Genomic DNA, 24885 nt, shown 5'->3' on the forward strand with positions numbered 1-24885 from the left:
GAGGTGATGGTGTCTCAGACTGTCTTTCGTGACCTGGACAGTTTTGAGAGGAGTTGTTCGGAATTTTGTAGAATGTCCCGCAGGTTAAGTATTTCTCATGATTGGACTGTGATTTGAGGGAAAAAACACCATCAGTGTGAAGTACCTTTCTCATCACATCATGTCGGGGGTGGCAGCATGACTTACCGCAGGAGGTGTTGACCTGATTACTTGGTGACAGTGATGACAGCCAGGCTTCTCCACTGCGGTGTACTGTTTTCCCCTTTCTACGCTGTATTCTCCAGAAGCAAGTTGCTAAGTCCAGCCCACCTGCACTTAGAGAAGGGGTTTAAGCTCCATCCCCTGAGGAGAGGAGAGGCAGAATAGCTGCACATATGGGAATTCTCCTGTAATGAAATTTCATCTCTTCTCCCATTTATTTATCCAGCTTAGACTCATGTATACACATATTCTATTTTAAGTTATAACTCTATACTAACTTTTTTTTGGGGGGGGGGTTAGGTTTTTTTGTGTTTTTTTTTTGTCTTTTTGTCTTTTCCAGGGCCACTCCTTGTGGCATATGGAGGTTCCCAGGCTAGGGGTTGAATCGGAGCTATAGCCACCGGCCTTTGCCAGAGCCACAGCAATGCAGGATCCGAGCCGCGTCTGCGACCTACACCACAACTCATGGCAACGTCAGGTCCCTAACCCACTGAGCAAGGCCAAGGATCGAACCTGCAACGGCATGGTTCCTAGTCAGATTCGTTAACCACTGTGCCGCGACGGGAACTCCAACTCTATACTAATGTTTATTTTGTAGCTTCAATTGTTTCAGCTTTGGCTCCTTTGTCCCTGTGACACGACCCCATCCATTTGTTTTTTCTTCTGCATTTTTTCCTTTATTTTGGTAAAATATGTGTAACATAAACTGGGGACTTGAGTTAATAATGCATCTCTCTTGATAACAGCTGTACAACATCAGATCAAGATAGGGCTTTGCGGGCAGGGGCAACTCTGCCTCAGTTCCAATCTCTGTAAACCTTAATGCTCTGAGAAGGTATGCACATGTGTGGATAGGCAGCCACTCAGACCATTTTCAAGTGTATAATTCAGTGGCATTTATTTCCAACTTTTTTTCATCATTCCAAACAGAAGTTTTGTGCTTGCTAGAGCAGTAATTCCGCACTGGTCCCTTGCTCAGCCCCCAGGAACCTTTCATTTCTGTCTCAGAGTTTGCCTGTTCTAGATAGTTCCATGTAAGTGGAATCATAACAATATTTGTCCTTTTGTGAAAGATTTATTTTGTTTAGCGTAGTGTTTTCAAGGTTAACATAGTTGTAGCTTTGTATCAGATCATCATTCCTTTTGATGGCTGACTACTATTCCATTATATGTGTGTTTACCACATTTACCCGTTGATGGGCACTTGGCTTGTTTTCACTTGTTGGTGTGAACAGGGGCATATAATTATCTCAGTCTCTGTTTTTAGTTATATACCTGGGAGTGGAAATGCTGGAGCATATAATACTGTGCTTGACTTTTTGAGGAGCTGGAGAACTTTATTGATGGTGGCTGCACTGCACCATTTCACCTTCCCACCAGCAGTGGACGAAGAGTCTAGTTTCTCTGCATCCTCACCATTGCTTTTTCTTGTGTGTGTGTGTGTGTTTTAATTTTTTAAATTTTTAAATTTTTTTTACTACAGCCATCATAGTAGGTGGAACTGGATCTTTTCCTGTGCTTATTGGCCATTTGTGTATCTTCTCTGGATAAATGTCTGTTCAAATCCTTTGCCTATTTTTTTTTTATTGTTTTCTTTGTGAGGGTTTTTTTTTTTTTTCCCTTAACCTACTGAGTAAGGCCAGGGATTGAACCTGCATCCTCAGAGACACACCATCAGGGTCTTAACCTATGGAGCCACAACAGGAACTCCCACAAAAGTTTTTAATTAATTTATTATTTTTGTGTGTGTGCATGTCTTTTGCCTTTTCTAGGGCCACACCCTTGGAACATGGAGGTTCCCAGGCTAGGGGTTGAATCGGAGCTGTAGCTGCCAGCCTTCGCCACAGCCACAGCAACGTGGGATCTGAGCCGAATCTGCAACTTACACCACAGCTCATGGCAACGCCGGATCCTTAACCCACTGAGCAAGGCCAGGGATTGAACCCGTGTTCTCATGGTTCCTAGTTGGATTTGTTAGCCACTGAGCCACGACAGGAACTCCAAAAATTTTTAATTTAATGAAATCCAATTGTCTATTTTTTTTCTTTTGTCTTTGACTTTTATAGGCTGTGCTTTTGGTGTCATATTTAAGAAACTCTAAATCCAAGGAAACTTTCTTTAAATCAGAAGCTCTTTCTAAATCAGAGTTTTGCTTATGTTTTCTGAGATTTTATAGTTTTGGATCTAAAATTTATGTCCTTGGTCTATTTTGAGTTAATTTTTTCTTAAATGTGAAAGTTGAAGGCATGTGGATGTTCAGTTTTCCCAGCACCATTTCTTGAAGAGACACTCCTTTTCATGTTGAGTTGTCGGGTGGCATCCATGTTGAATTGATGATAAATATGAGGGCTTATTTCTGGTATTTGAATTCTCTTTTGTTGGTCCATATGTGTATCCTTAAACTAGTATTACACTGTTTTGGTAACTGTAGGGTTTTCTGTTTGTCTTTGTCTTTTTAGGGTCCCATCCATGGTATATGGAAGTTCCCAGGCTAGGGGTCGAATTGGACCTGCAGCTGCCGGTCTACACCACAGCCACTGCAATGCCAGTTTTGTGAGCCACACCTGCGACCTCACCACAGCTCATGGCAGCACCAGTTCCTTACTTAACCTCCTGAGCGAGGCCAGAGATTGAACCCATGTCCTCATGGATACTAGTCAGGTTCATTTCCACCGAGCCACCATGGGAACTCCTGGTAACTATAGTTTTATGGTAAGTTTTGAAATTGGGAACTGTGAGTCCTCCAACTTTGTTCTTTTTCAGGCTCATTTTGCCTGTCGTGGATCCCTTGAATTTCCATATGAACTTTAGAATTTTTATTTCCATTTATGGAAAGTAAAAAAGCCATTGAGATTTTGATAGAGATTTCTTTGAATTTGTCTATCTTCTTAATATCATGTCAAATCCATAAACACAAGATGTCTTTTCATTTATTTGTTTTTAATGTCTTTCAGCAGTATTTTGTAGTTTTCCTTACATAGGTCTTTCACATCCTTTGTTAAATTTATTCCTAAATGGTTTTTTTTAATACTATTTTAAATGGAATTATTTTCTTAGTTTCCTTTTTGGATTGTCATTCCTAGTGCATAGAAATACAACTGATTTGTATTTGTTGACTTTGTATCCTAAATGTATTTATTAGCTTTAAAATTTTGTGTGTATGTGTATGTATTCTTTAGAATTTTCTGCATAATAGGGATCATGTCATCTGCAAATAGAGATAGTTTTACTTCTTCCTTTCCAATTTGGATTCCCTTTATTTCTTTTCCTTGCATAACTGCTCTAGCTAGAATTTCAGGGTGACTTGCAGGAGACTCTCCAAGATCAGCAGCAGGCTCCTATCAAGTTATTGCCTCTGTGCTGGGCCCTGAGGCGTGTGAGAATTTTGTGTGCTTCCTTTAGGAATGAAGGCTCTATTTCCTACAGCCCTCTGGCTCCCCCAAAAGTAAGTCCCACTGGCCTTCAAAGCCAAGTGCTTTGGGGCCTTGTCTTCCTGATGCAGGATCCCTGGGCTGGGGAACCCCACGTGGGGCTTAGCCTCTCCTTCCTTAAGGAGAACCTCTGCAACAAAATTATTCTCAAGTTTGTGAGTTGCCCCCCCCCCCAGGGGGTGGGTGCGGTATGGGACTTCGCTATATCACGAGTCCGCCTCTCCTCTCCATCTTGTCGTGGTTCATCCTTTATGTCTTTAGTTGTGGAAGATCTTTTCTGGTAGGTTCTGATGTTTTTCATTGACGATTCTGCCAAAACTTGTGATTCTGGTGTGCTCCTGATAGGAGGTGAGCTCAGGAACTTCCTGCTCCATCATCTGGCTAATCCAGGAATTTCTTAATGCTGAGCCACCTCTCCGGAGCCACTTCGCAGGCCTTAGCACTGACTGTTGACAGTAGTACTTTAAGACATACAAGACAAAGCTTCAAGACATTAAGCTGTTTTTCACATCAGCAACAGTTTAATACCAATGTTTAGTCTTCAGAGAGTGCCAAAAAAGGTAATGTATAATTGTAATGTATACTACTACCCAGTTCTCTAGTATCTCATAATGATGCCTAGTTTCCTAAAAAGTCAGCCACCTTGCTAACTTCAGAGTGACTGTGCTGTCATCACAATCGCCAGTTGCTGTAAGCCATTGTCATCCCTCAATTAGAGTGCTCTGGAGTAAAAAGTGACTTCCTGGGACAAGCATTTACCCAGGACCACATTCAAGGGTTCAGTTAAGCAAAAGCAAAGCTACTTACTGTATTCACTGATATTTAGAGATTATGTAATTCTGCTTTGTTTTAGATGTAGTTCTGTGTATATTTTAAAGCCTGCTGGGTAATGTGTAGGAAGCAAGATTTTCTTTGTGCTATACTTTTTTCATATAAAACCATAAGCAGCTTTACAAGTATATTTCACTATGTCATGAAATTTGAATTATAAAACCTTATAATTTCATCAGGAGTTCCTGCTGTGGCACAGCAGGTTAAGGATTCAGTGTTGTCTCCATGGCAGCATGCATTCGATCCCCAGCCCGTCACCGTGGGTTAGAAGGATCCGGTATTGTCCCAGCTGTGGCATAGGTCACAGCTTTGGCTCAGATTTAAGCCCTGGCCCAGGAACTTCCAAATGCTGTGGCTGCAGCCCTCCCCCCCCCCAATAATAATTTCATCAGACAAACCTGAATTCTAAACTTTTGTCATTTTTGTGAAACATTTACAGAAATTTAATTGTAATAACAGAAAGTAAAGGATCAGGGGTCTCTAAAAATTGACAGTGGTAGCAGTTACAGTGGGAAGAGCAAAAATTTCACCATTTTGCTTGGTAAATTTACAAGAAATAACACATCCAGCAAACACGCAAGTGCCTATAGGTGCTGATCCAGAGTGGGCTGGGACACAACATTTACTGTGTTGAATAAAGACACAGTTCCTGCTTGAGTGACATCACAGTTCTGGGTTGTAGGGATTGTTCTTTGAGTGTTGAGTGTAAAGTAGTACGTGGTAGATGGAGGTGAGCTCAAGGTTCTAGGGAATTTCAAATGAACCCACCTTGGCTGGGACAGTTCAGTTTGGCTGAGAGGTCTGTAGGAAGGTGGGCAGGGCATTTGAGGCAGAGGCCACAGCATAAGCCATAGCCTTACAGTAGTGGGGGCAGAATCTGGGTACAAGAAGTATCACAGGGCACTGCACACAATGGGGCCTAATGAGAAGCTGAGGACTGGAGCTCTTTTCTCTATTTTGATAACTTTGGTGGGTTTTAACTTAGTAATTGATTCCATTGAAACTTCAGGTAGATGTGAGATATAAGTTAGAATCCTTGGAGTTCCCAACATGGCGCAGCGGAAACAATCCAGCTAGGAGCCATGAGGTTGCAGGTTCGATCCCTGGCCTTGCTCAGTGCATTAAAGATCTCTTGTTGCCATGAGCTGTGGCATAGGTGGAAGATGCCGCTCTGATCTGGCATTGCTGTGGCTGTGGCGTAGGCCGGCAGCTGTAGCTCTGATTAGACCCCTAGCCTGGAATCTCCGTATACCACGGTTGCGGCCCTAAAAAGCAAAAAAAAAAAAAAAAGAAGAAAAAGAACGCTTTTTATTATTTCAATCTAGAAACATCACTAAAGAGCCAAAATTAGATATTGAATTAGATGATTTAATTTGGATATTTAGAAATTAGGGAACATCTGCAAATAGATTAAGAACAGGTTTGTTTCTGTTTTTTTTTTTAAGATATTCCAAATATATGCTCCCCGCTTAAAGACTGCTGAAACATTCAAATTTTTAAAATGAATTGTTTCCACATTTCCCACCATCAGCCCCTTCTGCCCCTACCCCCTACCCTCAGGATGTGTAGTAAGTGATATTTTGTCCGGCAACCACATTTTCCTTTTGTCATGATAAGGGCTTCTGATCAGCATAACTGGGCTTCCAATACTGAGCTGATCGGAGCTAGAAAGGAAACTATGGAGCTGGTATGTGCAACTTGATCATAGATGTTTTCCTAACGGGATTCCTTTAGACTTGATGAATTTTTGAAAACAGCTCCTGGCGCTTTGTGGGGTTTTAGTGAACTCAGTTTGGAAGTTGGAACTGCTTTTTGAGCCTTATAGTCCACTTAAAATGACACATTTCGAGTGTGTTCGTAAGTAGTGAGCAGTTCAGGGATAAAGTACTGGATTGAGTTAAACATGGATTTAAGCACGTCTATGTAATTCTCAGGAATGTTGAGCCAAATGGCCAGCTTTTCTCCGTGGTAAACACATTCAGCCCTACAGGGCCCCCTGAAAGGCTCCCGCTTGAAAACAAGTGCTCCGGCCCGGAATTTCCCGCTGACCCGCTCATGGGCGAGGTCTCTGACCCCTTGTCCGCCCCTAGACCCTCCTAAATCGGGCTCACGACCGGCGCAGCGGGCTTGGCCACGCGCTGACCGCTCTCCAGGGGCCGCCCCCACGGGTCCGGGGCCCGCCCGCTCACGATCAGGGGTCCCGGCCAGACGCACGCCCAGGAGTCGCACCTCGCCCCCGCCAGCCCCTGGACCCAGCGGACCCGGCGGCTATTGTACTGGGCGGAGGGCAGGGCGCGGGAGGCAGACCTGAGGCCGTTCTGACCTGGGTAGGGGGCGTGCGGCTTCAGAACGGCGCGGGCTGGGTGGGGGCGGCCCAATTCTCGCGAGGTTTCGGCCCGGACGCGAGGCAGCAGCGGCGATTCTGTGACGGGTGCGGGATGCGCTCCGAAAAGGAGGGCGGCGGAGGCCCCCGGGTGGCCGTTGTTGCGCGGGGCCCGAGCGGGAGGGAGAAGGCTTTGCCCGCGGAAATTCAGATCTGCCAGGAATCTCTGCGGCGAGAGCCCGACACGCCACTGGCCCCGTCCTCCGGTAGTGGGGGAAACGGAGGCAAACCTCGCGAGGAAAAGAGAACGGTTTTGAGCAAGGTGCGCGAGATGTGGGGACGGGACGGTGCCTGCAAACCTCGCGAGAAGAGGTCGGGCCTGAGCAGTTGGGGGCGATGGGTGGGGTGGGGCGGGGCCAAGGATGAGAAAGCTCTGCGTTCGAGCGAGGCCGCGAGCGCTTCAGCACCGCGGTCAGCGACCTGACCCCAGCTGCCCCAGCAGTGCCGCGGCGCTGAAGCGGAATGAACTTCGGAATCGGGTTTTCAACGCGCTTTGACGCTATCTTTTCTGCGTCGGGAGGAAGCAAAGTCTGTTCAGTCTCTGTTCCCGTTGGGGCTGCATAGGGTCCGGTCTGGTCCAGGGGAGTCGGCGGGGCTGGGAGAGCAGAGCCGGGCAGCTTGGTGGCTCTGGAGAGTGGACGCGGTGGACCTTGCAGGCAGGAGGCGGAAGGTGTCCACGCAGGTGGGGTTCTCTCTGCGGCAAGAAAGACGCACCAGTGTTTTGCTGCTGCTGGTCCAACCTTCTAGCAGGGAGAGTGGAGGACGGCTGCTTTTTTTTTTTTTTTTTTTAATTCAACCCGGGCACCTGCCAACAGTTGTGTAGCTTTAAAGAAATGATTTCATGAAAAAGGGTTGCTATGCGCAACCTTTTCTGACCTCATGGATCTCTTATTCAGCCCTCCTTATCTTTTGACAGCCATATTCTCTATGCATATATTTCTTACCTTACCTAAAACGCGCGTTTCTGTGGGTTAGGTTTTACTCTGAGCATAAACACGGGTGACCAAGTTTTCAGGTAATTGAAGTCAATAACAGCACTAATGAATAACCCAGCCGGCTTTCTCCCCCAGGTGGTTGTCCGGCGGCTCCCTCCCAGCCTCACCAGGGAGCAGTTGGAAGAGCAGCTCCAGCCCCTGCCCGCACACGATTACTTTGAGTTCTTTACTGCTGATCTCAGGTGAGATTTTACCAACATTAAGAAACTGAGGGGTGGGGAAGGAGTTCCCATCATGGCACAGCAGAAACGAATCCGACTAGGAACCGTGAGGTTGTAGGTTGGATCCCTGGCCTCTATCAGTGGATTAAGGATTTGGATCTGGCGTTGTGGTGAGCTGTGGTTTAGGTTGCAGACACGGTCTGTGTTGCTTTGGGTGTGGCTTAGGCTGGCAGCTACAGCTCTGATTTGACCCCTAGCCTGGGACTCTCCATATGCTGCGAGTGAGGCCCTAAAAGGAAAAAAAGAGAGAGAGAGAAAAGGCTCTCAGAGGCATTGCCATCCGATGGTAAAGTAATATAGTTATTAGGAGTTCCCGTCGTGGCTCAGTAGTTAATGAATCCGACTAGGAACCATGAGGTTTCGGGTTCGATTCCTGGCCTTGCTCAGTGGGTTAGGGACCCGGCCTTGCCGTGAGCTGTGGTGTAGGTCGAAGACGCGGCTTGGATTCCACGTTGCTATGGCAAAGGCCAGCGGCTACAGCTCTGATTAGACCCCTAGCCTGGGAACCTCCATATGCCGCAGGAGTGGCCCTAGAAAAGGCAAACACACACACACAAAAAAGACCCCCAAAAAAGTAATATAGTTATTAGAGGCCATCTGTTTCCTTCTTCTTTCCCTCATGTACCCCTAAATCAGTGGAGATCTTTTATTTCTGCAAGTTTTTAGGCAGATCATTAAATTCCCCTAAAATAGATTTGAATATCTCTATAGCACCAGGATAGTCTAAAAAGAAAAGTAGTCTAACAATATATTACTTATTTTTTGAGTATTGCTAAACCTTACTTCATACAGCCTTTTAAAGTAAATTGTGTCAATATAACAAAAGTGAATAAATAATAGATGTGTAACCTAACGCATTTTCACACGTGAATATGCCCATGTAGTTAACACCAGATAAAGAAACAAAATATTCAGACTCCTAGTGCTCTCTTCCATCATTCCCATCCCCATCCCCAATTCACCCCCTCCAAGTTCTGCCTTTCTCAGTTCCCTGTTACAGCTTGGTAGGAACAAGTTTCTGACAACACTGTAACCCTTCGAAGCCTCCTTTTTATTATCACAGAGAAAGCAGACCTTAAATTATCTGTGTAACAGGTGACAGTTCAGCTAGAATTTAGAGATTTTCACCGTGTGATTTTTAGTGATGTTCACATTTTATTATTATTTTTGTCTTCAGTATCATGAGGTCTTACTTATGGTAGCCATGTTAACTTTATGGTAGCCGTATAAACCCAACATAAAGATGATCTTTCTTCTTCCCTTCCTTCCTTTCTTTCTTTCTCTTTTTATGGCCACCCCTGTGGCATATGGAAGTTCCCAGGCTAGGGGTCGAATTGGAGCTGCAGCTATAGGCCTGTGCCACAGCAGCACAAGATCTGAGCTGCATCTTTGACTTACACCTCAGCTTGTGGCAACACCAGTTCCTTAACCCCCTGAGCAAGGCCATGGGTTGAAATCGCATCCTCACAGAGATTATGTCAGGTTCTTAACCTGCTGAGCCACAGTGGGAACCCCAAATATGATTTTTCAAATGACTAGAGTTTAGGAAGACTAGTGCAGTTATAGGTGGTCAGGCACTGGACTCAAATTGGAATCCCAGTCCCACCTTTTAACTCACCTCACCCTCTGCAAATACGTAACTTCACTGAGCCTCAGTGTTCTCATCTGTAAATTGAGGTTAAAATTCTTGCCTGTGAAGGATGTTGGTAGCTGTGCAATAGGCGAGGAAGGCTTGGTTATTTTGTGGACCCAATGCCATGTGCTCTTAAGATACCTAAATGCGTTCTCTAAATCAGCAAAGGATCTTTTGTTTGTTGTATCCAGAAAAGAAAAGACAAAATTAAAAGAAATCTTGGCGTTCTCGCTGTGGTGCATCAAGTTAAGGATTTGGTATTGTCTCTGTGGTGGCGAGGGTTCAGTTCTCAGCCCAGCACAGTGGGTTGAGGACCAGGCATTGCCTGAGCTGTGGCATAGGTCCCAGCTGCAGCTCGTATTCAGTCCTTGGCCCGGGAACTTCCATATGCCACAGGTGTGGCCCCCCCAAAATAGTCTTAAGTTTTTTACTAACCATGTGAATTGTTATCTCTTCTTTCAGTCTTTATCCTCATCTCTACTCAAGAGCATACATTAATTTCAGAAATCCTGATGACATCCTTCTTTTTAGAGATCGTTTTGATGGATATATCTTCATTGACAGTAAAGGTTGGGTCATTGGCTTTTTAAACTTTTTATTATAATAAATTTATAAGTGTATCAGTTAAGTTTTGCTGGATGTTTGTGAGCTTTAATTAAGAAGTTCTTAGACTCTAATAAGTTATAAATTTTTGACTATGGGAGTTCTCTTGTGGTGCAGCAAGTTAAGGATCTGGCATTGTCACTGAAGCAGCTTGGGTCCCTGCTGTGGCTCGGGTTTGATCCCTGGCCTGGGAACTTCCATATGCCATGGGTGCAGCGGGGGAAAAGAAGTGATTAACTTATTGTGATCATGTGCTTATGTTAAAAATTAAAATTATATATAAACCAAAGACTTCTAGCAGTTCTTTTGATCTAGCAGACAACCTATTGATGTATTATCATCAAAGAGTGAGGTTTTTTCGTATGAGTTTTCTAGATAAGTGAATTATTATTTTATCCTAGTACTATGTGCTAGGCATTGTGGATGCAGCATTGAAAATGAATCAGAATTGTCCCATCTGAAGCCTTGCTCTCCTCCTGGTTCTTGACTTTATCCTGGATAGTTGAGGGTAGCACAAAAGTGTCTTCCAGATAAATGAAAGTTAAAATCTCATGGTCATCTGACAAATATAAAAGTGATTACTCAGTGGGTTTAGTACCAAGGTGGAAGTATTCCATCTCTTGATTAAGATTCTCTTACTGGGAGTTCCTGTCGTGGTGCGGTGGAAACGAATCCAACTAGGAACCATGAGGTCATGGGTTCAATCCCTAGCCTTGCTCAGTGGGTTAAGGATCCAGCGTTGCTGTGAACTGTGGTGTAGGTTGTAGACATGGCTTGGATCTGTGGCTGTGGCGTAGGCCAGTGGCTGTAGCTCCGATTAGACCCCTAGCCTGGGAATCTCCATATGCCATGGGTGTGGCAAAAAAAAAAAAAAAAAAGATTCTCTTGCTGAACATTGTTCCGTGTGTTTGTTCTCGACACCCCCCCCCCCAGCCCCATGTAAAAACAAAATAATTTTTAAGTGACTTTCTAAATTTTTCTGTTTGGAGCACATCTTACCTGAATATTTGTGCATTCTTTGAAGCCCTCTCTCTTAGTTGAGTGTCTCTTCTAACCGATGTAATTACCTTGAACTTATACAGCAAATAGTTAATTTTTTAAAATTTAAAAATTTAAGATGTTGGCGTTCCCATCATGGCTCAGTGGTTAATGAATCCGACTAGGAACCATGAGGTTGCTGGTTTGATCTCTGGCCTTGCTCAGTGGGTTAAGGATCCGGCGTTGCCTTGAGCTGTGGTGTAGGTTGCAGACGCGGCTCAGATTCCACGTTGCTGTGGCTCTGGCGTAGGCTGACAGTTGCAGCTCCGATTAGACCCCTAGCCTGGGAACCTCCATATGCTGCAGAAGCAGCCCAAGAAATGGCAAAAAGACCAAAAAAATAAATAAAAAAAATTAAGATGTTACTATGAAACCTGTTTAAAGGTATTCCAAGATAAACTCTTTGGTGAGGAAATGATAAGGTTTATTGAGATATAAGTTACATATGGTAAAAATTCCCATTTTAAGGTATACAGTTTGATGAATTTTTAATGTATTCAGTCACATAACCACTACTACAACATGAGGAATTGTTTTATTTAGTAAATAATTGCTCATCCTTTGTTTAAATCTGGAGTTCGATGTGCCAAGATTACTGCTATTTGAAAGTGGAATTAAATTATAGTTTAAATAGTAATATTGTCAATGCTATCACGCTTAAGTAAACCAGAGGATTGTCTTAAAATGAATACAGTAGAATTTCAGAATGGCTTTTGTAATTTGTTTCCTGTTAAAGGCCTAGAATATCCTGCAGTGGTAGAATTTGCTCCATTCCAGAAGATAGCCAAAAAGAAGCTAAAGAAAAAAGATACCAAAACCGGAAGCATTGAAGATGGTCAGTCCTTTTTCAAATGCTGGCTTGTGAAACTGCCAGATTAAACACATTGATCAAATATAACTCCTCTCCTGCATATAGGGCGGAGTATATTTCTTTCCTTCTGTTTTAATTTACAGATCCAGAATATAAGAAGTTTTTAGAGACTTACTGTGTGGAGGAGGAGAAAGCTGGTGCCAATCCTGAAACTCTTTTGGGAGATGTAGAGGCAAAGACAAGAGAACTTATTGGTCTGTTTTGCTCATTTTTCTCTTTACTTCATTGAGACACGTATTTATGGAGTACATATTCCTTTTCATTATTATTGTAAAATACTGACACATGTGACAGGCTTGGCAGAAATGTAAACTATTTCTCAGTTTTGATAAAAGAATGACAAGATGGCAAATTGGGAAAATATTTCTGAGCATCTGCTGATGGAGAATGCCTGAGTTTTCAATTACATTCATTTTGTTTCAAAGTTATAATGCTTCTGAATGAATAGTCGCAGACACGGCTCAGATCCCACGTTGCTGTGGCTATGGTGTAGGCTGGTGGCCATAGCTCCAATTCAACCCCTAGCCTGGAAATCTCTTCCATATGCTGTGGGTGCGGCCCTAAAATAGCCAAAAAAAAAAGAGAAAAAAAAGTGAAAATATTCATAACATTTGGGAAGCTTATTGTATTCATTTTGCTTTTTTGCTACTCTACCGTTTTTGTGAGCGGTGTATGCGCCTCCCTTAGGGTCAGGAATTAAATGCCTTGTGTGTGTTGGATTGTCAGTGCTGCCAAACTGCTTGACTATAGTGATGGAGAAAGAATTCTTGCAAGTACAGGGTCTGCTTGTGTAGGTTTTAAAATAATTCTTCCCCTCATTATTTAAAATATTAAATTGAAAGCAAGTACTTAAAAAAGGAAATCTTATTTTAGAGTTGATTACTACATCGCAATTTTTGTATTTTAGCCAGAAGAACCACACCTCTTTTGGAATATATTAAAAATAGAAAGTTAGAAAAGCAGGTAGGTCTGGCCTTTTACTGATGAGTAGCCCTCCTGTTTCTGTCATGCCCACGCAGACAGTTTATACACATACTTTCCACACCTTTAGAGAATTCGAGAAGAAAAGCGAGAAGAACGGAGGAGGAGGGAGTTGGAAAAGAAACGCTTACGGGAAGAAGAGAAAAGACGACGCCGGGAAGAGGAGAGATGTAAGAAGAAAGCAGCAGAAAAGCAAAAGAAAACTGCTGAGAAAGAAGTAAGGGTGAAGGTAATTTTGAGGACACTTTTCACTTTTTGTTTTTATAAAAATAGTTCTACCTTTTAGGTATTTAGCTTTTTAGAACTTTAAGAACATTTTCAGTTAGTGTCATCTTTTACTATTCTAGTTCTTTTTCTCTGTGCTACAGCAGGGGTTCTCGAACTGTGTTCCATGAGTTTCCTTGGGCATGCTGTGTTGGGGAGGACCACGTGGGTGGAAGACCCATGTCCTGCTGTGACAGGAGCACTTCACCCAGAGGAGCCCACGTTTAAATGTCATAGATTGGGCTCTGCTTATGTTTGCCTCTGAGGGAAGATTTCCTGACTAAAAACTACGTATTTGAAACCCACTGGTTTTGGGTATACTGGCCTTTCTCTATGAATGCTAACTCTTAGAAGTGGATTGTCTCATTTATTTGGGGTAGCAGCAGTGGTTTCTGTTATCTCTTGCCCAATTTTTCCTTTGACCGATGCATTCACTTAGGAGGGTCATTTAATGCATGAAAGGAATTCTTTCTTTCTTTCTTTTTCTTTTTGCATTTTAGAGCTGCACCTGCAGCATGTGGAGGTTCCCAGGCCAGGGGTCTAATCAGAGATGCAGCCTCTGGCCTGCACCACAGCCACAGCAACACCAGATCTGAGCCCTGTCTGCAACCTACACCACAGCTCACAGCAACGCCAGATCCTCAACCCACTGAGCAAGGCCAGGGATCGAACCCGCAACATCATGGTTCCTAGTCGGGTTCGTTTCCATTGCACCACAACAGGAACTCTGAAATAATCACTCTTACCACAGTGTTGCAAGCCTTTTAGACGTTTTTCTCTGTGTGTGAATCAGCATATAAATAGAAATCAGATCATTCTTTGTAACATTCTTTTATACATTAATATTCTTTTCATCACATCAGCTATTCTAAAGCATTTTTCATGAGTACAAAACATTTCTTTGACTGAATGTTCCCTGGTGTATTTAACCAAAAACCTGTTCATCGGACCTTTATGATACGTTTTTTGCTATTCGAACATTTGGGCTCAATATTGGTGTATATTTTAAGTTATTTATTACATACATTCTTTTATAATATACTCTTAAAGTGATATTTTACCAGCATTTTAATTTCTCAGCTTCTCAAGAAACCAGAAAAGGGAGAAGAGCCAGGCACTGAGAACCCTAAGGAAGGAGGAGAAGCGATTGACTTTGGAGGTGGGAGCCGAGAACCAGGTCCCAGCTGTGCAGGCGTGACACCCAGGCCCTCAGAGAGTTCACTGGAGGAACTCCCAGAACCGTGAGCTCTGCTCATTTCTCTGGCCCCCTTCAGCATCCAGGGTTGCCATTGAGTGGTTGCATGTCCTTTGTCAGTATGAGTTCTTGCATTTCATAATATACTTGGAATTCAGATTTTTGCTGGAATGTGCTTGTCCACATTTTTGTCTCTCTGTGGTCAGTGGTTGGCTGACAGTGAACCGTTCACCATCAGTGCTCAAGGCTGCCTCCAGACAGGAAATACTCTGGGACTGTCCCCTTTTCTCCGCCCTCCTGCCCCCTCTCGGGTCCCTGTATTTGCACTCCCCGTCTTCACCATCTTCTTCGCAGTCTCTTTTCCTTGGTGATGTTCATCGGTTTGTGATTTTCCTCCGTGTCTTGAGATGTTATGCCCATTTGATCTGCCAGACCTCCTTCAGTTTATCTGCAGAATTGTAAAGAGGAGAGCCCGGCTTTTGAGGGGCTAGAACTCATTAGCAGTAGAGTCCCAGGTGCCATCATTCTGTTGTTGGGGTGGTTAACCCTCTGGTCCCACAGGATTTGCCTGGCAGCTGGAGATCCTGGTGCCTGCTGGCCCTGTCTGGGCATGGGGGCGGGGGGGGGGGGGTCCTCTTCCTGCTCATGAGAAGATCTTGAGCAGTGTGCTCTGGGGACAAGACTTAGAGCAGTCTATAAGCAAGGGCCCCTCCCTGCTGCCCCTGTGTCCCAGTCAAGGGTCACTGACCCAGAGCTCCTAGCCATGTGCTGCATCTGGATCCCTGTGGAGCCCCGGACCCTTCTGCTCATAGGGTGGCTGAAAGTGGATTGGAGTTTGGAGGGGAGATGGCAAGGTCGTGGGATTAGGCTGCTGTTTGCCCAGAATCATAGTAACCTGAACAGCTTCTTACTGCCTTCCTTGCACAGAGTTCTGATAACTTTTTTTCTTCTTTGGGGAGTTCTGGTTTTTCGGTTTGTTTATAAAATTAATTTATGCATGACTACCAAATCTGTGATCTTTTAGCACTCTAGTTTATGTTACAGTCACTTCTGGTGTTATTGCTTATAGCAGAGTGGTGTCTTTGTCATGGTTCTCGCATGAATTTGTGCCTGTAGATCTTTTTGTTCCCATCAACCTGCTGCATTTGTGTGCAGGGAGCCGGAGGCAGCATGTGAGGCTCGTGGAGAGAAGGACTGTAAGAAGCAGAGGAGCTAAGCGGCCACTTGTTTGCTTCCTATTCATTTATCAGTTTGATATGTACATGCATTAATTTTCAGTTAATTTTTTAAAAGATGTTTATTTTTTCCATCATAGTTTATTTCTACGGCGTAGCAAAGTGACCCAGTCCCCCCCCCACACATACATATATACGTATACACACATATGTATACACACATTCTTTTTCTCACATTATCCTCCATCGTGCTCCATCATAAGTGGCTAGATATAGTTCCCTGTGCTATACAGCAGGATCTCATTGCTTATGCACTCCAAATGCAATAGTTTTCATCTATTAACCCCAGATTCCCAGTCCATCCCACTCTCTCCCTTTCCCCCTTGGCAACTGCAAGTCTGTTCTCCAAGTCCATGAGTTTCTTTTCTGTGGAAAGATTCATTTGTGTTGTCTATTAGATTCCAGACATAAGTGATATCATATGGTATTTGTCTTTCTCATCTGACTTACTTCACTTAGTATGAGAGTCTGTAGTTCTATCCATGTTGCTGCAAATGGCATTATTTTGGTCTTTTTTATGGCTGAGTAGTATTCCATTGTGTATATGTACCACATCTTCTTAATCCATTTATCTGTCAATGGACATGTAGGTTGTTTCCATGTCTTGACTACTGTGAATAGTGCTGCAGTGAGCATATGGGTGCATGCGCCTTTTTCAAGGAAAGTTTTGTCTGGATATATGCCCAGGAGTGAGATTTCTGGGTCATATGGTAGTTCTATATTTAGTTTTCTGAGGTACCACGTACTGTTTCCATAGTGGTTGTACCAATTTACATTCCCACCAACAGTGCAGGAGGGTCCCCTTTTCTCCACACCCTCTCCAGCATTTGTTGTTTGTTGACTTGTTAATGATGGCCATTCAATTTTCAGTTAATTTTAGCTCTGCTTGGAGCAGAAACAGCTGAAAACACCAGCTTTGTGTCCTGATGGATGAGCATCAGGGCCATAAGGAAAGTCCCTTGACCACTTCTAGTCTTATTACTTCATCTGTAAAAAAGGGGAGGATTGTATTTACTGAGAATTATAAAATTATGTATATATGGTGCCTTAGCGTAGTGCCTGTTACACTATGAGGGTCACTCAACTATAGCAATAAATACTGTCACTGTTATTGTTTATCCATCTTTTCACATTGAATACCTGCAGACTTGGCACTTGAGTGATAAGCAAGCTTACATATTCCATTGCCTGTTTTTGAACTTCTTGTCTGGCAAGGAAGACAAGTAGTTGACACGCAGTTTACCTAGGGTTACTGATAATCTGTGTTGACTCACAGGTCACAAAATGACAGTGATAAAGAGCAAAGGGACATGGAGAGAAGATGCCAAGAAAAACAACTGGAAGCAGAGAGACACTACTTGGATGACAACAGAAGGCACAGAGCTCACTCTGGGTTGGACAAGTTTTCAGGAAGAAGCGAGGAGGAGCCGAGATGGGGCAGAGGATTCACCCCAGACAGAGGCAAGAGAGGGAGCCAGGATGGGCGTGTCCCTGTGGAGGCGGCAGAGAGACCAGGAAGGGAGAGGAGTGACGACGGACTGGCGCCCAGGAGGGAGCGCTTGGGAAACAAGGTTCTGTCATTTGTTTTTGTCTGCTAAAAGTATAAACTGGAGTTCTGGTAGTTCTGGAGTTGTACAGCTGCTTTTCCAGACAGAAATTCTTTATTAACCAAGAGTCTCAAGTTGTCTTGAGGTCAGAGACTGCACACACTGTCGGAGGAGTTACCCGGGGGTCCCACCTTGCCTTGGGCATTCTCTGCCCTGCACAGTCTGTATGTGCAGAGCTGTTAATCTTGTCCAGTGAGAGGGCACCAAGTCCTGAAATGACACCAACGTCATCTTCCTCAGAGAATCAAATTTTTTTTTTCATTATAGCTGGTTTACAGGGTTTTGTCAGTTTTCTGCTGTACAGCATGGTGACCCAGTTACACATACAACTATACAATCTTTTTTCTCACATTTATCATGCTCCATCATAGGTGACCAGACATAGTTCCCAGTGCTATACAGCAGGATCTCATTGCCTGTCCATTCCAAAGGCAGTGGTCTGCATCTGTTAACCCCAAAGTCCCAATCCATCCCACTCTCTTCCCTTCCCCCTTGCCAACCACAAGTCTGTTCTCCAAGTCCGTGATTTTCTTTTCTGTGGAAAGGTTCATTTGTGCTGTATATTAGATTCCAGATATAAGTGATATCATATGGTATTTGTCTTTCTCTTTCTGACTTCACTCAGTATGAGAGTCTCTAGTTCCATCTATGTTGCTGCAAATAGCATTGTTTTATTCTTTTTTATGGCTGAGTAGTATTCTATTGTGTATGTGTACCACATCTCCCTAATCCGATCAATTTTTAATTTCCTTCATCAATGTTTTATAGTTCTCAGTGTGTAAATCTTTCACCTCCTTGGTCAAGTTTATTCCTGGGTATTTAATTTTGTTGACACAATTTTAAGTGAGATGATTTTTTTTACTTTCTCTTTCTGATGTTTTTTAGTTTTAGGAGATGCAACAGATTTCTATATGTTAATCTTGTATCCTGCCATCTTGCTGAATTCATTTATTAGTTCTAATAGTTTTTTGTGTGGAAGTCTTAGGTTTTTCCATACAAATTATCATGTCATCTATAAATAATGACAGTTTTACTTCTTCCTTTCTAATGTAGATACCTTTTATTTCTTTTTCTTGTCTGATTGCTATGGCTAGGACTTCCAGTACTGTGTTGCATAGACATGGTGAGAGTGGACATCTTTGCCTTGTTCCTGAATTTAGCAGGAAAGTTTTCAGCTTTCCACAATTGATTATTATGTTAGCTGTGGGTTTGTCATAAATGGCTTTTATTATGTTGAGATATACCCTCTATACCCACTTTGACAAGTTTTTATCATGAATTTTGTCAAATGCTTTTGCTGCATCTACCGAGATAATCATGTGGTTTTTTGTCTTCCCTTTTGTTAATGTTGTGTATCACATTGATTTTGCATATGTTGAACCATCCTTGTTACCCTGGAATGAATCCAGCTTGATTATGATGTATGATCCTTTTTATGTATTGTTGGATTTGATACGCTAATATTTTTAGGATTTTTGCATATGTATTTATCAGAAATATTGTGCTATAATTTTTTTTGGTAGTGTCTTTGTCTGATTTTGGTATCAGGGTGATGGTGGATTCATAGAATGAATTTGGGAGAGTTCCCTCCTCCTCAACTTTTTGGAAGAGTTTGAGAAGTTTAGGTGTAGGTGCTTTGAATGTGTGATAGAATTCCCCACTGACACTGGACAGTCCTGGACTTTTGTTTGCAGGGAGGTTTTTTTGGCTGCGTTTTTTTGTTTGTTTATTTTGTTTTGCTTTTTAGGGTTGCACCCACAGCATATGGAAGTTCCCAGGCTAGGGGTGGAATTAGAGCTACAGTTACTGGCCTATGCCACAGCCACAGCCACACGGTATCTGAGCCGTTGTCTCTGTGACCTACACCACAGTTAACAGCAGCATTGGATCCTTAACCCACTGAGTGAGGCCAGGGATCAAACCCACATCTCATAGGTACTAGTTGGGTTTGTAACCTGCTGAGCCACAATGGGAGCTCCCTCTCTTTGTCTTTCTTTATGACCTTTGATTTAAGGTCTATTTTATCTGAATATTGCTATCCCTGCTTTCTTGTCATTTCCATTTGCATGAAATATCTTTTTTCCATCCCCTCACTTTCAGTCTATATGTGTCTTTCACCCTGAAGTGAGTCTCTTGTAGGCAGCACATTGTAGGTTCTTATTTTTTAATCCAAATCTGCCACTCTGACTTGATCAGAGCATTTAGTCCATTGACAGTTAAAGGAGTTATTGACAATCATGTACTTACTGTAATTTTAATCCTTGTTTTCCAGGTTGGTTTTTTTTGGGAAGGGGTAGTTATTTGCTCATTTCTTCTTTTTGGTTTTCCTTTTGTGGTTTGATGATTTTCTTTTGTGGTGTGCTTGAGTTTCTTTCTTTTTGGTTTTTGTGAATCTATTGTATATTTTTTATCTGTGATTACCTTGGACTTCAAGTATGTTCAAGTGTCTTAACCCATAACTGTATCTGCTTTTTTTAAACTGATAGTTATTCAAGTTTGAACACAATTTTAAATATCTACATTTTTATACTTCCGTCTCCCCTACACTTTGTGATTTTGATGTTCTATTTTACATTTTCATTCCTTTTCCTGTTATAATCACTTTTACAATTTTTTGGATTGTTTTTTGATCAATGTATTAGTTCATTTAAGTGATCTTCCATCATTTTATATTTGCCTTTCCTATTGTGATTTTCCCTTTCCTATAGATCTTTGCCTATTTTCCAATCAGAGAAGATCCTACAATATTTCTTTCAGGGTAGGTTTAATATTGCTGGATTCTTTTAGTTTTTGCTTCACTGAGAAATTCTTTCTCTCTCCTTCTATTCTAAATGATAATCTTACTGTGCAGAGTATCCTAGTTCCAGGTTTTTCTCTTTCAGGGCTTTGAATATGTCATGCCATACCCTTCTGGCCTGCACAGTTTCTGAAGAGAAATCAGCTTTTATCCTTATGGAGTTCCCTTTTAACTAGCTCTTTTTCTTTTTTTTTTTTCTTTTTGTTTGTATTTTTTGTCTTTTGTCTATTTAGGGCCACACCCACGGCATATGGAGGTTCCCAGGCTCAGGGTCTAATTGGAGCTGTTGCTGCCAACCTACACCAGAGCCACAGCAACACCGGATCCGAGCTGCATCTGCAACCTGCACCACAGCTCATGGCAATGCTGGATCCTTAACCCACTGAGCAAGGCCAGGGATCGAACCTGCAACCTCAAGGTTCTTAGATTCATTTCTGCTGATCCACGATGGGAATTCCTAGCTCTCTTTCTGTTGCTATTTTTAGAATCCTCTTTCACTTTTGCCATTTTAATTATGATGTATCTTAGTATAGGTCTGGGTTTGGGTTTATCTTGTTTGGGACCCTCTGTGCTTCCTGTACCTAGATATCTTTCCTTTCGGTTTGGGAAATTTTCAGCCATAATTTCTTCATGTGCATTTTCAATCTTCTTCTCTCTCTCTGTCTCTTTCTGCAGTCCCTACCATGTGTAGGTTGGCAGGTTTTATATTATCCCATAGGTCTCATGTGTTGCGTTTGTTTGTTTGTTTAATTTGTTTTTCTGCTCACTGTTCTGATTGTGTGATTTCCATTATTCTATCTTCCTGATCACTTATTCATTCTTCTGTGTCACTTAGTCTGCATTTGTTGCTTCTAGATTGATTCTAGATTTATCTTAGCAATTGTAGTATTTTTTTATTTATAGTTTCTAGTTCCTTGTTATAGTGATCTGCATTTTTATCAATGATATTTCTTGATTCGCCTAGCTTTCTTATCCCCTCCTTTTTGAACTTGGGGTCTAGTAGCCTGGTGAGCTCTGTTTCATTATTTGTTCTTTCAGAAGATTTCTCTTGTTCTTATGTTTGGGAGATTTTCCTCTACCTTTTTATTTTATTTAACTTTCTCTGTCTCTGTGATTTCAGGAGAAACAGTTGTCTAGTGTGGTCTTGAAGGTGTGTTTTTATGTGGGAGCATCCCTGGTTTTCAAGTGTTTATGCAGTGCTTTTGCTGGGAGGGCTGGCTTGGGGATGGACACACAGCAGCCACACCTTTCCTCAGGGTGTGCTGGCCATTATCACAGAGCCTGTGCTGGATGTGGGGCTTCCTCTCTGCTCTGTGGCTGTGGTCGCCCTGTCAGGGACGGGGTCTGCTCCCTAGTTGCTGAAGTAGAAGCCCTGAAGGTCAGGTTCCATCAGGCTTTGTTGCCCTTGAATACATGCTCTGCCCCAAAGGAGAGGGCAAGGGGCTGCATCTTGTAGACCTTCTCTTCCTTACAGCACCCCCACCCAGGGCACAGGTTCTGACCCAATGCCTTTTTTCTGTGAGGCTGCAGTGATTATGAGGTGCCTTGTGTAGAATGGCTCCTTTCATGTGAGGCTTGCTGGGCTATGACATACTTCTGGATCTGTCTGTACACAGACATGACCCTGGGAAAGCAGAGCCAAGGTTCCGGCCCCAGGCAGAGGCAGTATGTGAAGCCTGCTGCTGTCTACACAGGGATTCAGATCCTGCACCTGCCAAGCCCTTTCACACTCTTCTCTTGGGCCAGGCCCATGTTAAGGAACAGAACACTGATGACCCTGTGGGGGTGCCTGTGAGGCCTCCACACACAGCCTAGGAGTAGGTAAAGGTGGGTGGTAAGTTCTGCAGACACAGCAGGAGGACACTGTCCTTGGCTCCCAGATGGCCGATGGCTGTGCAGGCTAAGGCTGGTGCTCTTCCCATGGAGACAGACCCTCCCTCAGGGCTGGAAACTGGTCAGTCGCTCCCTCCCTTCAGCTGCAGGGCTAGGTCCAGTAGAGCTGGTTGGCTTCCCCAAGGCTGGTCCTGGCCTGCAGAGTCACTCGGTCCTTCTCTGGCTTCCCTCTCCTCATGCCCTGAAGCAATTTCCTTTCATTTCATGTACTTTATTCAGTAATTGTTTTTATCCCACCACCTCTAAAGTTTAATATGGCGACTGATTCATATTTTCCGTAAAGGGGGCAGTTACCAATAAGATGCATAGAAATTGCCTATTACAAATGTTTGTGACTGCTTAGATCATAGCTCCAAGAAACCATCTCTTGGCGAGGCCATGCCTCATTTTGTTTCAGACTTTGCATCCACCCTGCTTGATGGGTTTGCATGTGTATGTTTTCATCTCCCAGACAGGAGGGGTATATGCTGTTATTACCCTTTTTCCACAGAGTATTCTAGGTTTGAGCAGTAACATTTTCCCAAATGCTGATTTTATTTTCTTTCAGGTTATTTTAAATATTAAGCATCTTCCTTTTCATGGCTTGTTGTTTTTCGTCTCACAGTCCTGGTTTCTGAGACAGATGTGAAAAGGGCTGATTTTTTAGCTGTAAGACTGACTTTCTTTAGATAGTTAGAATTTTCAGGACTTAGAAATAGAGCTGTTGCCTCTCCTGTGTTTCTGGCTGTTGGAAGAATGACACGCTCTCTGTCCTGGCAGGACCGGCTGGGCTCGCAGCCGTATCAGCCCAGAACTTGCATCCGAGCCCTCGAATGCGGTGGAAGACCCTCTGAGGGGGGCCGTGATGGCAGGAGGGGTGAGGCAGAAGACTCAGCAGGGGCTGCACCTAAGAAGAGTGAAGAGGCAGAGCCTGCCCATGAGTGCCTGGGGAATCCTGCCCGGCCTCCCGTGGAGTAGAAAGACATTCCAAAAATGCGTAAATTAGCCTGGAAGAAAGCCAGCAAGGTAAATTTACTCCTTCTAAATAAACAAGAAACCAGAACCATAAAGGTGGCATAGAAACATCTAGAAACTATTCTTAAGAAGTGATCTTTAAAAAATTAGGACAGAGTTTTCATTTTTACCATTTCTGACATAAACTAGTATATATAAATTAGCCAAAACAGAAAAAAACATCTGCTTTAGAAAGCAGAAAACTGTGACCCAAACTGGAAGAAAACTGGTGTGGGATCAGTGTGAATTCTGAGGCACTTTAGACACGTTGTAGGAGTAACTTGGACTTTTGAGTTTTGCACATCCACAGGCACATGATCTGTCGGTGTCCCTGTTTGACTGTGCTTCTTTGTTGGGTTTTCTGGGCTGTAGTCTCTGGAGAGCAAGCTGCTCCCATTCCATTACAATCTCTGTAATTCACACACTGTCTGTGTAAGGATTCCCTGAGGTCTGTTGTGTGGCAGTCCCACTGTATAAAGCCCAGCAGCTTTAAAAGTTGCCCTTTTCACAATATGGCCACTGAGTTCATGAAGGTAGTTTCAGTCTTTGGTGGATGTGCTTGTGGTTGATAACATAAATGGCGTTCTTTTGAGAGAGGTAGGTATGGCATCGAGGGTTTTCTTTTTGCAGTGTGAAGCAGCTTTAAAATAATGTAGCTTTCACAACTGTGCATTTTATAGTACTTTTCCCCTTTAGTGAAATTTTTGAATGTTAATGATTTTGGCACTGTGCTTTGAACTGTTAACTAAATAAAGATTTTAGTTGCTATGAATTTGAACAGTTATGGTACTTTTTCTTTTTCTTTTTCTTTTTTGTCTTTTTAGGGCTGCGCCTGCGGCACATGGAGGCTCCCAGGCTAGGGGTCCAATCGGAGCTGTAGCTGCCAGCCTATGCCAGAGCCACAGCAACACGGGATCCGAGCCGCATCTGCAACCTACACCACAGCTCACGGCAATGCTGGATCCTTAACCCACTGAGCGAGGCCAGGGATCGAACCTGCAACCTCATGGTTCCTAGTCGGATTCACTTCTGCTGCGCCATGAAAGGAACTCTTATGGTACTTTTTCTGCATAGAATTTTATGTAATAAAATACTGCTTTTTAAAATGTAAATTGGGGAGTTCCCATCATGGCTCAGCAGAAATGAATCTGACTAGCATCCACGAGGATGCGGGTTTGATCCCTGGCCTCACTCAGTGGGTTAAGGATCCAGCATTGCCATGAGCTGAGGTGTAGGTCACTGACACGGCTTGGATCTGGTATTGCTCTGGCTGTGGTGTAGCCCAGCGGCTGCAGCTCCGAATCAACCCATAGCCTGGGAACTTCCATATGCTGTGGGTGCGGGCCTTAAAAAAAAAAAAAAAAAAAAAGACAAAAAAATAAATACATTAATTACTTAATTTAATTTAATATAGCTTTAGGAGTTCCTATTGTGGTGCAACAGGATCAGTGCCATCTCTGTAGCCTCCATGATGCAGGTTTGATTCCCAACCCGGTGCAGTGGGTTAAATGATCCAGCATTGCTACAACTGCAGTGTAGGAGGTCACAACTGCTGCTTGGATCCCATCCCTGGCCCAGGAACGCCTTATGCCATGTGGTGGCCAAAAAAGAAAATAAATAAAGTGTAGCTTTAATCATCTGAGTATTTTGTTGATTATGTCAATGTGTTTACCAAAAACTAAGATGTACTGTTTATTATTTAAAAAAAAAAAA

The 24885-nt window shown here is 43.2% G+C and overlaps 1 protein-coding gene across 4 annotated transcripts; it reads left to right on the top strand.

Annotated features, from left to right (window-relative positions):
• Positions 1–6838: 6838 nt before the first annotated feature.
• UPF3A (UPF3A regulator of nonsense mediated mRNA decay) lies at positions 6839–23944 on the top strand. Of its 4 annotated transcripts, none has more exons than XM_047756219.1 (10): positions 6839–7108; positions 7917–8023; positions 10158–10264; positions 12073–12171; positions 12291–12401; positions 13115–13170; positions 13259–13417; positions 14533–14611; positions 17159–17453; positions 22939–23944. In XM_047756219.1, exons 1-10 carry the CDS (start codon positions 6902–6904, stop codon positions 23162–23164), a joined length of 1446 nt encoding a protein of 481 aa, XP_047612175.1. In that variant the 5' UTR covers positions 6839–6901; the 3' UTR covers positions 23165–23944. The 4 variants fall into 4 exon arrangements, with proteins under 4 accessions (XP_047612175.1, XP_047612176.1, XP_047612173.1 ...); XM_047756217.1 differs by having other exon boundaries at positions 6840–7108; positions 14533–14693; XM_047756218.1 differs by having other exon boundaries at positions 6840–7108; positions 13259–13405; positions 14533–14693.
• Positions 23945–24885: the final 941 nt, after the last annotated feature.

Source organism: Phacochoerus africanus, chromosome 13, assembly GCF_016906955.1.
Source record: "Phacochoerus africanus isolate WHEZ1 chromosome 13, ROS_Pafr_v1, whole genome shotgun sequence".
NCBI classification, from domain to species: Eukaryota; Metazoa; Chordata; class Mammalia; order Artiodactyla; family Suidae; genus Phacochoerus; species Phacochoerus africanus.

What these genes read in the sequence shown, in the direction of transcription:
- UPF3A (XM_047756217.1), top strand. Translation starts at nt 6,902, where the DNA reads ATGCGCTCCGAAAAGGAGGGCGGCGGAGGCCCCCGGGTGGCCGTTGTT. An exon ending in TATCTTCATTGACAGTAAAG is followed by an intron (nt 10,265 to 12,072) that starts GTTGGGTCATTG and finishes TTCCTGTTAAAG; the next exon opens with GCCTAGAATATCCTGCAGTG. An exon ending in AACCGGAAGCATTGAAGATG is followed by an intron (nt 12,172 to 12,290) that starts GTCAGTCCTTTT and finishes TTTAATTTACAG; the next exon opens with ATCCAGAATATAAGAAGTTT.